The sequence below is a fragment of the Ambystoma mexicanum genome, chromosome 5p, assembly GCF_040938575.1.
Source record: "Ambystoma mexicanum isolate Mex_15411 chromosome 5p, UKY_AmexF1_1, whole genome shotgun sequence".
Lineage (NCBI taxonomy): Eukaryota > Metazoa > Chordata > Amphibia > Caudata > Ambystomatidae > Ambystoma > Ambystoma mexicanum.
The window spans coordinates 311,032,885-311,045,129 of NC_090930.1; the positions used below are offsets into that span (position 1 = coordinate 311,032,885).

Below are 12,245 nucleotides of genomic sequence, written 5' to 3' on the forward strand. Positions count from 1 at the left end.
GGTGACCAAACCTGACGTAGTTTGGGAACAGTTGGGGATAGATATTGTAGGACCATATTGTAGACTTGGAAGTGAAATGAGATTTCTTATAGTGATGATAGATCATTGTTGAGGGTGGATTGAGGCCAATTGGGTCAAGAAAGTTGACACTACCGAAATAATGACATTTTTAAATCAAGTTTTCAAAAGGGATGGTTATCCAAGGAAAATAGTGAGTGACAAAGGGGTATAGTTCAAGAGCATTGAAATGCAAAGATATGCACGGAAGGTTGGTATTGAGTGGGTATTTTCATCACTTTATCATCCCAAACAAATGGGAGAGTGGGAAGATGCAATAGGGTGATGGTAGAAGCAGTGGAGCAAGCAGTGAGAAACAATAAGGATGTACGAGAAGCAATTAAAGAGAAACAATGGTGTGTGAGAACATCAGTGTGTAGAGATTTGAGTAAGTCACGGTTTGCCATGATGAGGGGCAGAGAACCCAACACCAGTTTAAATCCTGAATGGGTCAATATGAGAAGATTTGCAGATGATAAGAAGGTATTACAAGATTCCAGCAAAAGGAGCAATAATGGTGGCCGGTTTAAACCAGAAGACTATGTGAGAATAAAAAAGGGGGTTCTTCAGGGAAAAGGGTATTCTAAATGTTCTGATCCTGTAAGGATAAGAGAGGTTTTTGGCAGGTCTGTTAGGATTGAAGACGGTTCAGTTTGGAATATGGGTATATTAAGTAAATGGAGATGGAATGCGAAACAGACAAGGTTGGATGGGTCAAAAAGGAAGAAGATGGATGTATGGCTGGAAGAAGATTTGGACGTGTTGGGGAGAAATGAGGAGAGAGATAGAAGGTTTGATAGTGTGACCGGTAGTAGAAATGTAAGAGAGAGGGAAGAAAATTTGGATGTGAGTGACGTGAGTTGCAGAATGCACAGAGCACCTACATGGACCAGAGACTTTTTTTATGGAATAATATGTTGCTTATTGAGAAGTTGTTTGGACCAGAGGCTATTTTATGTTTATTTTGCTTCTGTTGGTCCATTTGGTTGCATAACATTTTCCTGTGTTGAGTTTTATGCTTACCTCCTGCGGGACCCATACGTTTCAATAAGTATAGACTACATATGAAATGTGTTCATGTTTTAGGTTTACACAATGTTTCACATTCACTCAAGCCTAGTTTCTGTTCCTCATCTGTTCATGGACCTTTATTATGTGGGGTAGGATTTCATGTTTTTCTTTCGTTGTGTTTAAAATTGTTTTGTGGGGAGGGGGATGTGCTGTGTGTGTGGAGTTGAACCTCGAACGTAGGCGGGGTTCCATTAGGGAGGTTCTTGGAGGGGTGGTTGAGAGCTGGGAATCGGAGGAAGGAGCTGTGACTCTGCTGGTGCGAGAATAAAGGATTGCCTATACATCAAGAAAGTCCTCTTTGCACTTACTTCAATTTTCTTTCTATACGCCGGCTTACCTATTGCTAAAGGGTGTGGGATCCATTTGGTTCTATATGAATCACAGACAGAGCTAGATGGAACAGAAAAGGAATATTGATGTTGTGCTTTTAATTGGGGAGGGAAAGAATTCCCTGCATCAATGGTTGCTGCATAAATATCTCCAACAAAGTACCACAGGGCAGTAGCATTTAATGTTATGTCAACAGGCTTTCCTACTTCACAAAAACACCACTGTAATATATTGTAGTTTAGTGGTGTACTGTGTCCTCCCAGCGATATCCAGACCTTAGTCTGCTGAGCCAGAAATCTTCGTAGACAAGAGAATAGGAAAGTGTCAAATAGATGCTACAAACAAAGGTATAGAGGGACGCAGACACATTTCTTTTCCAATATAATGAGCCTCATTACAAGTTGGGTGGTGTGGGATAAATGTGGCGGTAATACTGTATACTGCTGCGTTACCGCACCACCCAACAAGTATGGCAGTAAGGTGGAGGAAAAAGTTCCAGCAAAATGCTGGCGGTTATTCTGCTGCCTTACCGCCATAATGCACCCATTTCAGCTGTATTACCATTGGCGATATCACCATTGGCGGTATTACAGCCAGTGGTAATACTGCCAAAATCCCTATAAATGGGGACTAACATCGCAAAAACTGCCACTTGTAATTCCACGGTCATACCACCGGACCAAGTGGCGGTAACGGTAATACAGTTTGGTGGAATCCCGGCAGATTTACCGCCAGGATACCAACAAACTTGTAATGAACCTCAGTGTTCATGCACTTCATGCTGTATTCCTCCGACTTCCAACCGCTGTAATATTCCCAGTTCTTATTACCCCTTTTAATAGGGCTGAATCTATCGCTCTCGGAAGGCAAAATGGTTGAATCAGACTTGCCAAGTTTCGGATCTGTGGCTGCAGGTTTTAGGCAGCTATCAGGGATTCACAGCGCTGACTCGCCAGTGGAGGAAGACTGAATATCCCTTTGAAAGCTCTGGACATTAGCCCCAAGTCCATCCATGCTCATCCAAGTCCTTACCTTGTGCGGAGGGTGTCTTTTCTTACAGGCCCTTTACCCCTTTAATCAAATAAATTGGCCCTCCATCTTACTCATGAAAAGGTTCAGGAGGCTGCACTCTTCCTGTAATTCCCGGAGCTAAAAACAAGCTGTGGTTGATGCTAAGAGCGCAGTGATAGCGCGAGGAAGGCGGGACTGGGAGAAGCAAGGACTGGGTCAGTGAAACGGAGATTACCAGGACAGTAATTAGACTTGCAGAGACACTTCCAGAAGAGGTAGCCAAACATGAACAACTCGTGGGACACACACAAGCGAATAATGAGATCATGACTGACTGACGTGCACAAAAAGCTTCTGAGATGTGAGACGCACGTATAACTTTTCCCGGGCAGTTTATTACATAATGAAGAAAACGTCATAATTTCTGTGCTTGAAGCGGACCATATATTACAAATGTATAGCTGAAATATGGTGTGACTATTAAAATATGATTACACAAAGTATGAACAGTTTTAAGTTTACAGTACAGTGGATCTTTTATAAACAGACTTCTTAAATATACACAACAACCGAAGCTGACGAAAAACATCATACACATAAAAAAGGGCTACCAACTAGACGTCTCTTCTGAAAGGGGTTTCAGTAAAACAAAATCATGATGAAAGGTCTGAAAACCCGCAACACATTACTAATACATTACAAATATACAAGGGAGAGGGTGTGCAAACCAGTTTCAGAATTTATCAATGGTAGGGGAAAATATTCCCCCCTCTTTCCACACATAGTTCAGTCCATCAGGTATCCTTTCATTGGTTGCCACTTTCAGACTCAATAGCCTCGCTGGCAAATAGCCAGCCATGGATTTTATAAAAGCTAGACATACCACTCACTTTTTGTGTCATCATCCACCCGGTTAGCAGTGGATGAGACAGAGCACTTCCAACATGGACGACATCAAAATAAAACCCACTGTGGGGAATGCCTCAGACTGATTGGATGTGAGCAATTCATTCGCCAGCACTCTGTTCTGGGCATTCCTCCTGACCCTGCTGTCTGTCTGGGCATTAGAGGGTGTCCAGGGCTGAAACAATGATTTGATATGCAGTATCACTCAGTCTACGAGACACCCATGGATCGATCACGAGTTGTGTTATGTCAAAAAACATAACGAATATAACTTGCAGTTGCTGTAATACACAGTATTACTCAAACTAACAATATTTGCATATTCATAACAAGGAATAATAAAAGAAAGTCCTATAATATAGCAAAATCGTATGCTATAGCTTTATTTACATGCAGTCCAGCAGTGAAGTATAATGAATTATATACTTCATATTTTGGAAACATAATTTAGAAAATATTTAACTATATACATATCTGAAAAAATGCCATTATTAAATTTTCTTGCAGGCAAGGAAATGTCAGTGTCCCCTTATGTAGTTATCGAAGGCATTGTCTTTCTCTTTTCAAGTCAAATACCATATATACAACTCTGTCCGTATAGCCGAATGCTAGACATGTCCAGAATTTTGAGTGTGCTGTCCCAAAATGTCGTCTAGCATTGTTAGATTGTTCAACCAGTCCTCGTCATTGCTGCTGCTGCTCTTCATAAGACAGTCAATGAAGTCAGCTTCGGTGCAGTGCCCGGACAAGGCGGGATTACTTTGCTGTGGAACAAAGCTGTATTGGGGCAGCTCAGCAGCAGAACCCATTCGGTCAAAAGTTACTGAGGACTGGCCTGTCGAGGTGGAATAAGCGGGTGGTCCAAGGTGACCAGGACTGATCTGGCTGTAGCCAGGCACACTTTGTGGAATCGGCTTCATGACATTAATGCCTGATAGCTGCCCCCTCGACATACTATTTCTAATGTTTTGGCTATTCAGCGAACCCATGCCTTGGCTGGACTGGGCGGTGCTCAGTTTTTGCATCTGCCTTATATGCACCCCAGGAGCAACCTGATTGGGAGGGACCACAGCCTGATGAGAAAATTGTTGGCCAGTCACATTTGGTCTGACATTTTGTTTGGAGAAGAGGGGGTTATTGGAGAACTGTTGCATGGTGGCATCCATTTGGTTTTGATTTGGCATCCTTGAAAGCCCCGGCGCTGTCCACATCTGAGAAGATGAGTTGGGGTAGACGCTAGAAATTCTTGGCATGCTAGGCTGCCTTGACTGATGCTGCGCTGCAGTGTGATTCCCTAAGGAATTGGGAGCAAAGCCAGACAATGTCATTCCAGGTCGGGCAGCAGACTGACTGTGAACGGTTTGGCATCCGGAGCTCATGCCCAGTGAATTTTGGCTCTGGCGAAGTGGGATATTAAAATCCGAGTTGGCTGGATACATTCCTTGTTGCTTTCCAGAATTATGGGGGATCATGACCATGGCCCCACTGGTCTGGTTAGCAGTGGTTGGTGAAATTCCGGAGCCCATGGTATTCTGAAGCATCCCCTGGGCTGATGCCATCATGCGATGTGGCGGCGGATTTGGGATGGGCTGGATGCAGTCAGTCGGCATAGGCTGCTGTACACCTGCATGAACATAGTACATAGGTTAACATTATGTTTCATGGCAACAGAAACATTAAATAATACAAGATAATCAGCTTGTTGCAAAGTAAACATTATCAATCCCACTGTGTCAAAGTAACGGAATGCAAAACAAACAGAAAAAGACAGGGTTATTGGAAGAAGCGTGAGATTGGAACAGTTAACATGTACATGTGGCGGTAGACATTTGCAAGTCAGCTATAGCCATGACTTCTGCTGTGATTCGTGCTTTTCTGGTATTTAAATGGTTGTTATCCTGCTAATAAACTGAAACTTAATTGTTACCCTTGTGGCACCTATCGGAGCATTGGGTTGTGCATCTTAAGTAAAAATAAAGAACTCAACCCAGTGGCTGAAAATTGCCCATGCAACCTATCAATTAAGTGGCTATTTCTAAGTGGGCAGATAAAGCTCTGCACTCACAGGGCTGCAGGCTGATGGGTGTCCATATTCCAACTGGTCAATGGTCAACTTTGATGAGGGACATTTGCTCTTAGAATTCCAGCCTGTTGATTAAGGAATCTTTCATGACTTAGGGGTTGGTCTGGTTTCTAGACTCAAGAAACCCTAATCTTAATGATCCATTGGCAAACGATTTAAATGACCAACTGATGACCCGAACCACTACCCGATCCTATTGATCTTATTTGACAACCTGTCCTGCTATTTCGATTTCCACCGCCATCTTTGTGGAAGTGATAATCAACTGAATTATTCCACACTTCATCACTTACTCACATCCCAATTTTCAAATGAGGCTAGTTTTATCAGCATTTGCTTTGATGAAACCGTACCGCTGACAGTGATATATTGCAAATTATAACCAACCCTCTGAAGTCATTTGCGTACCTGCACCCATTGACTTTTAGTGGTGGTGTTACATAAAACAGCTTTCCCTGTTCCGACCTCCTGAATATCATGGCCCACATACCACAAAGAATGAGCTGTACAATATAATACAATGATCCTCCTCACATATGCAGTGGTGTCGCCAGGAATCAAATTTAGGAGGGGCACAGAGGGGGCCAAAGACAAATGTAGGGAGGCACAGAAAAAAGTAGGAGGAGAACATGGTCACTGCTCGTCTTAGGTGGGGGAGACAAGGGGGGACACAGGCTTTCAAAGGGGGGGCCCGCCCCCTCAGGATCCCCCGGGGCCCGCCCCCTCAGGATACCCCCTAGCGACGCCACTGCACATATGCTCTCCCACCTCACGTTGCCTCTCAATCGCTGCTTATCTCCAAAACCAACAAACAGGTCTATACCAAAGAGAACTTCCCAAATCGTGTACTCTCCAAATTCTCAACAATTCCACCCATCTTCCAAGGCCTACACAGATAGCCCGTTTACAATACATTGGGCCTCATTACGAGGTAGGAGGTAGCCATGGTGCTGTTAGCACCATGGCTACCCCCTTACCGCATTCCGGGTCCAGGTTCTCGAAATAGGGACTTACCGGGTCATTCCAACCTTGGAGGACCCGGTAAGTCCCCATTCCGAGAACCATTCCCCATTCCCATTCGAGCCCCCATAGGGCTCAATGGGAATGGGGATGGAGCTAATAACGGGCCCGCTAATAGCGTGCCCGTTATTAGCTCCCTGGTCTCTTAGCGGCTCCCGCTAAGGGCGCCTGGTAAAACCAGGCACCCATAGCGGGACCCGCTAAGGGACCTCGGAATAGGGTGGTAAGGGTTTACCGGCACCGGTCTCCTTACCGGTGCCCGTTAACCCTTACCGACCACCTCGTAATGAGGCCCATTGGCTGCTAACTCCTGCATTACCCTCAAGTCCCTGCAACCTAGTTCTAATCATCTGCCTATACCATCTATTTCACGTAATGCATTTTATGTATTCGTGTGTATCACACCCATAACCGTGGCAATGTGAGGGTCACACGCCCCTTGATGGGCACCTTACATTTCAGCGATATCCTGTTGCTTTCTTGACAGAAATTATTTTGTGGTAAATAACTACGAATTAATTACTTCGAAATTACTTTGAAAAATATGGGTATTTAAGTTAAGGGTTAAAGGGTAAAAAGGGGGTGGGGAGGTTTTTGGGATGGGGCAGTAATGAAGGGGAAGGGAGCATGGGTGACCTAAACACCACAAAACAACATACGAAGTACAATTTCAAAGTAACTACTTCGTAGTAAATTACCACACAGTCATTAATGTCGAGGAAATGACATGGAGCCATTTCAGCTATACCTTTTTCATTGCCTTTATTGTTCACCCTCTAACTTCTCGTAGGAGAAGCACTTAGCTTGCATTTTTGGCACATAGATGGAATTTAGCTAATGGACTCTTCCTCCTTCCCCTCTTTGGGCTCCCAGTTTCTCCCCAATGTTGCTCACTTTAGAATTTGTGTCTGACTAATCTCTCCAATGCACTCAATCACACCTCAGCAATCCCTCCCACTTCGTCTCTGCCAGGAACACTATATCATCATCAACAGTCATATGTCATATGTAAAGTGCCTTTCACCATTGGTATGGTCCCAACGCTCTGTAGGTTGAACACCATTGGGAGACTGAAGCCCATGTATGGGAAATTCATCAGAGGATTTTAGAATGTGTGTGTGCACTTTAGCCAAGTGGCTGGGTGCAAAGGAGTTGACAAGAGAGAGTGTGAATGTCGTAGTATAATTATGTGTCGAGCTAGATTGAATTTTTGTTGTGGGGAGAGCTGCGTTCTAATAACAGAGGTGTTGTGCGATGTCGTTAGGGATGGAGCATGGTTGCACATGTGTGCGGGTGAGTGGTCTTGCCATAGGCTATCTTCCATAAGCATGGAGTGTGATACGTACCGATCTGCTGATGCTCGCTTCTTGTTGTTGTAGTCATGGCACAGACTTTCTTCTTTCTTCTGCTGGAGACTGTTAGCTTATTCTTACCATCATTCGGTGACAGCATGGAAGTTCCTTGCTGCCCTGGCCTGCCTGTGGTCAAGACAAGCTTAGGAGGGCAGGGTTTGTTATGGTGCTAGGGGGAATAGCCATGCTTGAGCGCCCTCTGGAATGCCAAGTGTTCCTCAATGTGTTAGATGTCAAGCAGCATTGAATTCCAGATAGTGTGAGCTTGGACGGAGCAGGTGAAGCTTCCTATTCTGGCTGATTTGAAAGAGGGAATCACCAGGAAGTGTGCATTGCCTGACTGCATATCCGTCCCCGTACCCATGTCTGGACCTGCTGGGGGAGAGGGGGAACTGCTGGAACAGGCCTTGGCATTCTCTTCTGGATCTCCGATACCTGAGTGTCGAGGGTGGATAGGATGTCCAGAGATACATCCCTCGGCTGAGCTGGTGTGATCAGAAACACAAGGCCCCGTGCCCCCACCACCTCCTTTTACCACCCTGAGGGGTCAAAGCCGGGCTCAGAGATAACATTCTCTTCTCCGGCATGCCACCAGACTTCGCCACAGTCACTGCAGAAATGTTTCTCCTCAGATGCAGGGACACCTTCTGCGCTGTGGGGTTTACCTTCACGGGGTCTGCCCCTTTAGCCTTCATGAGAGCCGCCGCCACCAGCTCTATCGCAGACCAAGACTTCTCTTGAGCCGATTGGGCTTTGTTGGGCAGTTCGCTTGACTTCTCCTCCATCCCTGGCTTCTCTGGCTTCTCCCGCAGCTTTGCTGGGTTGGACGATTTCCTTTTTCGAGGAAGAGCTTGATCTCTGGCTGGCGATGGAGGCGAATGATGATGTTGATCGTGCCATGTCCATCGCGGGACCTGCTTGCGTGGCAACCCCGATGGAACCAGACTTGTGGTGCTTGGCCTTGTCTTGGGCACCCAAGGATGAGGTGCCCTCAAAGGACTTAGAAGCCCGCTCCTCGGACCGGTCGGTCCTGGGTGAGGCATGACCCTGCTCGGAGCATGGGGCAGAGGCCTTGGCGTTCAGCCACATCATCACTCTACTTTGTCTATCCCTCTTCGTCTTCTTGGAGAAGCTGAGGCAGATCTCGCACTCTCCTTCACTGTAGTCCATATGAAGACAGTAGAGGCATTGCAGGTATTTGTCCTCCACAGACACGTTCCGCAGCCCGCACTTGCTGCAGGTCCTGAAGAGTTCCTCCTTCTCCTCCGTCGTGGTTGGAGAGCGCAAAGTAGGCACGATGGACTTCTGGAAATTATGACGAAACTTTGACGATCTTTGCCCTTGAGGGGTGTAGAAATTCCCTGACAATGGATCCCTGCTGTCGGCAGATAGAGAGAAGAGCACACAGGCCCTTTCAGAACAAAAATGTGCAACTTTTTCCAGACTCTCAACCCTGAAGTGTGTGATACAAATCTGAAGATGGTTGCCAGAGGAGGTGGTTAAGGAGAGGACTGTCATTGGATGGGGGCTGTATAACCCAAAGGATAGTGATTGGTTTAGAGGAGAAATACAGCTTGTAAGTGAAAGCAAAACTGTTATTCTTTTTACTGAGGATTCCTATCTTGGCGGCGGAGAATATTCATGAGCATGTGAATCCATGCCAGACCCCATGCTGGAGAAGGGGGTGAACCACCTAGGCAATTAGCCTTGTCTGTTGGGGTTTGATCTTGAGGGAGTTAGTGGCAGGACAGCATTGGAGAGCCAGGTGTCAAAGTGACTGATAGAAGGTAATCCTTCTTTGAGTGGTAGTTGGATGGGGAGGGAGGTGAGCAGGCAGTCTGGGGTTACCTTCAACTTGTTACTGAGCAGGATGCGGGTGGTTGGTCCGGTGTTAGCCATGCGTGGAGGATGAGTGGGTGATAGGAGCGAGAAAGGGATGGCTGCGTGGTCCATCCATGTGAGCGAGCGAGGGGGAAGTGTTGAGATAAGATTGGTGGAACTGAAGATTGCAGGATGAGTATGTCCTGCTGTGTGAGTGGTACCTGTTACCTGCTGAATCACGTATATGGCTTCCAGGTTGTCTAAGAGTGGTTGTGGCATGGGGTTGTCTAGGGCATCAAACCATATGTTGAGATCTTCTAAAAGGGTGAGAGAGGGGTGGGAGATCAGGATTGCTGTTAGGGTATTAGCCAAGTGTCCGTTGTAGCCGGGGGTTGTAGATGAGCACGGAGCTGTGGATATATGAAGGGTCAACTTTATATCAGCCCTCAATCCCCGCGTACTTTTAGAGTCTACAAAACAGGGGCCTGCAACATGTGGCTCTTCAAGTGTTTTTGACTACGACTCCCATGATCGCTCAACATTTTATCAAGGGCTGATGGGACAAAGGTAGCATATAGCTGCTACGGAGGATAATGCATTCAACCTCCATCTTCGAAACTAGTCCATACATATTTCGGGCCCTAAATGACTTTTCCTTTCACCCACATCTGCTATATTCCCTCACACGCACACACAGTGCTTGAGTCTGCCAATAAACACACCCATTCCCATTAGATTGTAGGGATTAAAAGGCAAGGAGCTGTGTACCTTCTCCACATATTACTGGATATTATGTATCTAAGCGACTTCGGCACAAGCTTTCACATTGATCTCAGTTGTTTAATATTGTACGGGCCATCACTACTCTACTGTAAAGTGGTGACAACATGTGGAACACTATGAATAATTTCATATGAATGCTGGATCCAAATGAGGCTGCATTAATGGTGTTTTTTTCCCACACTATAAGAGCTAATGTTTAAGGCATTCTTCCAGGGCTCCAGGTAGGATTTTGAGGTCTGAGTATCTTACTCCCTGCTTTTGGAAGTAAGGGATAAAATACTTTTTATAGAGTAAAAAAGTCGTTCTCATTATTGACTACGGTATTTTTATGCAAGCAAAAATACATCTTAATTTTCAAAACATAGGCATTGTTGTTGTTCTTTGTGCCCAGAAATTGCCATAAAGAAATCGATTTAAAAAACATGTTCTGTAGTCGCTCTTCAACTCAGATAACCCAAAATAGAGAATTTCTGTGTAGCATGCATTGCTGCTGCGCCTGGTATGAACACATCAACACAGCAGTGCCTGCGGCAGCAAAAAGGGGCAGGCCCTTGCCTATCTGTTACTACCTGTTTTTTTTTTAGGGGAAGTGATTGCCTAATTTTAGTGAGTAAAACAGATCAATACACAACTTATCTGGCAGGCTGCATACTGCTGTACCATTTCTTTCAGAACAACGACTTCTTGAGTCGAGAAAGTAACTGCCAGATCTGAGACCATGGGCCTCATTCCGAGGTTGGGGGTAGTCATGGCGCTATTAGCACCATGACTACCTCCAATACTGGTACCGAGTCCGCCCTTGTTCAATGGGGACTTACCAGTCTATTCTGACCTTTGCGGGACTGGTAAGTCCCCATTGAAAAAGCCATTCCCATTTCAGCCCCCATAGGGCTCAATGGGAAGGTGCTAATAACGGTACCGCAAATTGCGGTACCGTTATTAGCTCTGAAGTCCCTTAACGGGCCCCATCCATAACGCCTGGTAAAACCAGGCGTTAAGGAAGGGACCCGATAAGGGACCTCGGAATAGGGCGCAAAGGGATTACCGGCACCGATGTCCTTAACTGTGCCCGTTATGCCTTTGCGCCCACCTCATAATGAGGCTCCATCTAATGACAAAAGATGCTGCACATCCAGTCCTAAAATAAGTAACTAGCGGGCTCCCAGCAACGGCCAATGAAAAGAGAAATACGATGCCTCGCCTTTACAAAAATATCCAGTATAATCCACAGAGGGACCTAAATAAGGCACTCCCACTGTAACAAACAATCTGCAGCTACAAGATGAAAGACAGGGGAGGCTGGGCCTTCTAGATCCAAACTTTAAGATTCTGGAAATTCCAATCCACAACACACCCGCCCATCCCTGTCTGCTCCAGAAACATCCCTGGGAACCTTTATTTTCACCCACATCCCAAGATCAGCAAAATATGCTTCCAATCTAGCAGCGCCACAAATCCCTTTTTGCTGTTGTGGTCATTCAAGAGCATCCCAAATACTATTGAATGTAGACAGCGATGGAAAGCAGCCGTCCAACAGTACCACAAGGATGGCGGCTATGAAGAGCAGAGCCAAAGGAGAAAGTAATCTAAAGACGAGTGTAACGAGCACACATTCTAAGAAGATGTGCATATGTTCAGACGGTGGCATTAGAATTAGTGTCAGTTTCCCACCAAATCTTCATTTGCCTACCCGGACTTGTCTACTTGCCTTCTTGCGCTTCCTTTAGTTTTTACGCATGAGTACCGCATTCATAGTTTCTTAATGAAACAATAGACAGGTGAAATTTAAGTAAAACATCTGGGAGGGGGAC

The 12,245-nt window shown here is 45.6% G+C and overlaps 1 protein-coding gene across 4 annotated transcripts in view; it reads right to left on the bottom strand.

Moving 5' to 3' along the window:
- Positions 1-2,844: 2,844 nt before the first annotated feature.
- Positions 2,845-12,245, bottom strand: part of MAMLD1 (mastermind like domain containing 1) — a 372,158-nt gene continuing 362,757 nt past the window's right edge. For all 4 annotated transcript variants that reach the window (XM_069612754.1, XM_069612753.1, XM_069612756.1 and 1 more), the window contains one exon: positions 2,845-4,999. In XM_069612754.1, the coding sequence (XP_069468855.1) occupies positions 3,984-4,999 (1,016 nt within the window). In that variant the 3' untranslated portion in view covers positions 2,845-3,983. The remainder of the gene's footprint in view (positions 5,000-12,245) is intronic.